The sequence below is a fragment of the Hypomesus nipponensis genome, chromosome 1 (assembly GCF_054491055.1).
Source record: "Hypomesus nipponensis isolate SF chromosome 1, ASM5449105v1, whole genome shotgun sequence".
In the NCBI taxonomy this organism is placed as follows: Eukaryota; Metazoa; Chordata; class Actinopteri; order Osmeriformes; family Osmeridae; genus Hypomesus; species Hypomesus nipponensis.
In genome coordinates, this window is record NC_140361.1 from 8,031,996 (window position 1) to 8,037,279 (window position 5,284).

A 5,284-nucleotide genomic window follows, 5' to 3' on the forward strand; every position below is an offset into this window, starting at 1 on the left:
CTACCCTTAATTGAACACCCCGGCCTTGTCAAGCTTTCGCGGGCCATTTTTACACAGGCTCCTAATAGTCTCCCAGTCTGTCTTTTCTCTCACGTTCTCTTAACTTCCTCCTCCGTGTCTCTTTATCACTCACTCACTCACTCACTCACTCACTCACTCACTCACTCACTCACTCACAGACAAAGACACATGACCTCAGTGTTGTTATGGGGTCATGGACAGGTGGTCGTTGGTGATCATGATGGCCAGAGTTTAGAGAAAGTAATGGTGCTCTGCTGTCGGACAAAGGAGGGTGCAAGGCAAGGGGCGGATGAAACGAGCTTAATGCTCCGTGTAATGCATGTTAATGTAACAGGCACCGGGGGACTGTCGGTACATCCAACAGAGTGCTTTGGGATTATTTATCACAAAACATTTGTATTCTTCTGTTGGGGAACGGTTGATCCCGGATAGCTGCACACTAATCCTCACTCCGTTAATTAAAAAGACGAGGAAACCAATGGAACTGGTGTTTTTTTCAGAAATGTAATCATTTCTGGAGAAGCTTAACCATCTGCTGGAGGTTAAGTCTGAGAGCAGATTGTGTTTTCTGGTTATTTAAACCTGAGGATTTATTTTTATTTTTTTATTTGTACTTTCTTTGGAAGATGGTAGGATTCTGGGCAGGGGTGGGCGGAAGATTGTTTCTTGGTTTTGAGTTGTGTAGGGAAACTTTCCTTTAGATCATGTCACTTTTTCATTAGAATGCAACTCAAGTTACAAGTGAAGGGGAGCGTGCCTGTGGAGCCTTTGCGCGCTATGTCTGTATGAGTGACCATGCCTGCATCCATGGATTAATAGGAGAAAGATTAGATGTGGGCAAGCAGTTCTCTTGAGACATGGCCTGTCCTCTTTGTTTTATCAAAGCAATGACAGACGCTTCATAATCTTATAAAGTTATTCGGTGGTATTTACATCTGTTCAAATTATACTTGGTCAAGGGTTTAGTCTTGGCGAACACCCTATTTGTCATTCTCGGATTCGTAAAACTCTCAAAATCATGTCTACAAATTATTTACCACCATTTGACTTTAATATAATCCAAATAGCCTTGTGATAGATTAAAATGAAGTGTGATTATGGCTGCATTACATTTAGCTATTATGTTGATTGTGTTGATATGTGTTCAGGTCTACTTACACGACTTAAACTGTGTAATAGCCTATCCTACGTATTTGGAAGAGGATACCAGCCGAATGACCATCTCTGTCATCACATTTATACCCCAAGCCAAACTCAGAAATGTCGATTAAAATTAAATGACCCATCGAGGATTCTGTTTGTAGATTAAACTATAAATGTGTTATGAGTCACATCTTATCATATTCGAATAACGTAGGCCTAATTAAATGTTGTTTCCATGGTGGAAAACCTTTGTGTTTTTTTGTATTTCAGTGTGGTTCAAAACACAATATAGATGCTCCGGGTGGGGCTGTGCGCACCAAGATAATCCATCCTAAACGCGCGCTCACCACAAAAAAAGAAACCTACTAGAAAACGACACCCTCGATGAAAAGCAATTTAGCCCCAATCCAAATCCGTCCCCGATGTGTTGACGGAAAGTTACGCTGTCGCGGCTCTTCAATTGTACTTTAAGGAGCTGAACGCAATGTAGGGGTTAACTGTGGTATAGTAATTAGAGTCGCTGCTCTCATGTCGCCGTCCTCCAATACGCCCCCCACCGTTTCTCCGCCTGCACGCACACCCCTCCCCACCAGCTCTTCTCGATGTCTTATACACTGGAAAATCAAAGAGCGAGCCTCCCGCGCTCACACACAACTGGTTCTGCGCGCAGGGAGCACAACACAGAGAGAGATACGCTTTGCCCTCTTCTGCTAAGTTAAGCCTTTTTTTTTGTTTTGTTGCGAATCGGTTTTGCAAAAAGGACACCTACATAGCATTTCATAGGAAACATCTGCTTGGAACTTTTTTGTGCCTATACGAATAGTCCAATCGTTAAAGTCCAATCAATTCCCGTAAATCCTGTTATGATGTCAGTGAGAGGTAAGCTCTTGCCTCCCTGTTATCTCTGCTGAGGTATTCTTTAAGCGCCTCTGAGATGGAAAATAGGTTCGCGAGGACCCGATGGACACCCCTGACCGGGCTGGTGGTGTGTTTGTTGGTGTGCGCTTGTGTGGTGGACTTGGTTCTCGCTCAAATTCGGTACTCCATCCCAGAGGAGTTAGAGCACGGGGCTTTCGTTGGTAACATCGCCGAGGACTTAGGCTTGGATGTGGCCAAGCTGTCTGCCCGTCGGTTTCGTATAGTTTCTGGTGCCAAGAAACAATACTTAGAGGTAAACTTGGAAAACGGCATTCTGTTTGTAAACGAAAAAATTGATCGGGAGGAGCTATGTGAACAGAGTCCATCCTGTTTTTTACACTTACAAGTTGTTATTGAAAATCCACTAGAACTGTATCGAGTGGAAGTTGAGATTTTGGACGTCAACGATAATTCTCCGAACTTCCCTTGGAGCGAATTTAATCTTGATATTACCGAGTCAGCGGCGCCCGGATCCCGGTTCCCATTAGAGAGCGCTCAGGACCAGGACGTGGGTACCAACTCGCTCCGTTCTTACCAGCTTGGCTCAAACGAACACTTCGTGCTGAACATTCAGACGCGTAATGACGGGAGTAAGTTCGCGGAGCTCGTGCTGGAGACCCCGCTGGACCGGGAACAGCGGAAGACGCACGAGATGGTGCTCACAGCAGTGGACGGTGGGTCACCACAGCGCTCAGGCACTGCGATCATAACTATAACAGTGCTGGATGCCAATGATAACGTGCCCGTTTTCGACCGACCCGTTTACCGGGCAAGTCTCGTGGAAAACGCACCAAGAGGGACGCTCGTGCTGAAGCTTAACGCCACGGACGTGGACGAGGGCTCGAACGGAGAGGTATCCTATGCGTTCAGTGGGCACGCTCCTCTGAAGGTGCGAGAGCTGTTCAGCGTGGATCCATACACGGGTGAGATCCGTGTGAAGGGGGTGGTGGACTATGAGAAAGCCAGTGTGTATGAGCTGTATGTGCAAGCTAAGGACAGGGGTCCCTCTGCCGTGGCAGTGCACAGTAAAGTATTGGTGGATATCGTAGACGTCAATGACAACGCACCAGAAGTCATCCTCACCTCTGTGTCTACACCCGTCCAGGAGGACGCGCCACCGGGGACGGTCATAGCCGTTATCAGTGTTATGGACCGGGACTCGGGAGAAAACGGGAATGTGGACTGCCAGATCCCTAACAATGTCCCATTTCAGCTCCACTCGTCATTTAAAAATTATTACACGCTGGTGACGAGCGAATTTCTAGACAGAGAGGCCGTGTCCGAGTACAACATAACTCTCACTGCTCGAGACTTGGGTTCCCCGTCGCTTTCGACTAGGAAAACCATCCTCGTTCAAGTGTCTGATATCAACGATAACCCCCCGCGCTTCGCCCAGCCATCATATACAGTTTATGTGACCGAGAATAACGCCCCGGGTGCTTCCATTTGCTCAGTCACAGCTTTCGACCCCGATTCAAATCAGAACGCTTATCTGTCCTACTCTATTCTGGAGGGTCAGATTCAGGGCATGCCCGTGTCCACTTACGTGTCCATCAACTCTGACAATGGAAATATATACGCGCTACGCTCTTTTGATTATGAGCAATTAAGAAACTTCCAGATCCTGGTGCAGGCCCAGGATGCTGGTTTTCCTCCGCTTAGCAACAACGTCACTGTCAACGTCTTTGTTTTGGACCAGAATGACAACGCACCGGTTATAGTGTCCCCGTTACCCAAAAACGGGACCGTGGCCACGGAAGTGGTCCCGCGGTCAGTGGACGCGGGTTACTTGGTTGCTAAAATCACGGCTTTGGACGCGGACGCAGGACAGAACTCCCGCCTGTCCTACCAAGTGCTGCAAGCTACCGACCCTGGTCTGTTCAGCGTCGCCCTCTACACGGGAGAAATCAGGACGATTCGCCGGTTGGTAGATAAAGACGCTATGAGGCAGAGACTTGTCATCCTTGTGAAGGACAACGGCCAGCCGCCGCTCTCAGCCACTGTCTCCATCCTCCTCTCTGTGGTCGACAGCGTGCCTGAGTCGCTGTCAGACTTTGGCGACCTCACACTCAGCCCTCAGCCCCCCTCCAACCTTGCCCTGTACTTGATCGTGTCACTGAGCACCATCTCGCTAATTTTCCTGGTGGCTATTATCGTGCTGGCCGCGGTCAAGTGCTACAAGGACAGAGAGACCATTAGTGGGTATAACCTCCCCCCGTTTGCCTGCTGCTGCTGCGGAGGCTTCCAGCCTGAACCACCTCCAGAGGTTTTCAAGAAATCAAATCTAAACCTGCAGATATCCTCCGGAACTAAAGTGCCCACTAACTGTATGGAGGTGAACGGCAACAGTACCCTCTCCCAAGCATACTGCTATAAAGTGTGTCTAACCCCCGAGTCAGCCAAAAGTGACTTCATGTTCTTAAAGCCGTGCAGCCCAGGAAGTACCCCGAGAAACAATGAGGCAAAGGGGGCAGACAACCTGGCATGGAGCGCGCAAAACCGGAGTGCATCGGTGAACAACGGTGCTACCACTCCGAACGAGGTAAATACAATTAAATCGGAGTATACTTGAATTAAACCTCTAAAATGATATGCAAGTTACATATATAAATACGAATATAAATGTTATAACAAAGTAAATATGAAATAGATTTTTAATTCCATAGCCCCGCATTGAAGGTCAAATTATTAATCAGACAGTTAAGTTAAGCGTTGAACTCTGTATCCCCCAAAGCATCCATGTGGAAGATTTGAATCATATTGTGCTAATGCTGTACTACACTATTTCCTAAACATATTTAATAGTCTGAAATGTATTATACTGAGCGAAAACATATACAAATCCAACGCAAAAGCAGTGACAGGTAGACCATAGGCCTTTACATTGGGCATGTGTTTTGCGTCGTAGTTCTTTCTTGCGAACAAAGCTAAACTGTCTGCAAGAGATAGTCTCTTGTGAAGCAGGGGAGACGTTCGCTAAAACCATTCATTCCAGCCCAGTTGTCAGTTATCATATTTCTCCGTCGTAATCGACTACGATCCATTTTCCACATTTTACTATTGACAATTCCCTATATTACGCTGTAAACGTTTTAATACTAATCAATACCATCTATTGAATGAGTTGCAATAATTTGTGTGTCCATGTCATTCAATGACATTGCCTCCTGTGTGTCCTCCATAGCCAGAGCTAAGCAGTTGA

At 46.8% G+C, this 5,284-nt stretch overlaps 1 protein-coding gene across 1 annotated transcript; it reads left to right on the plus strand.

Annotated features, from left to right (window-relative positions):
- The first annotated feature begins 2,098 nt into the window (after nucleotides 1-2,098).
- Nucleotides 2,099-5,284, plus strand: LOC146302320 (protocadherin-10). The gene is made up of 2 exons (XM_084697946.1): nucleotides 2,099-4,624; nucleotides 5,267-5,284. The coding sequence occupies exons 1-2, from the start codon at nucleotides 2,099-2,101 to the stop codon at nucleotides 5,282-5,284; spliced, it is 2,544 nt and encodes an 847-aa protein (XP_084554072.1).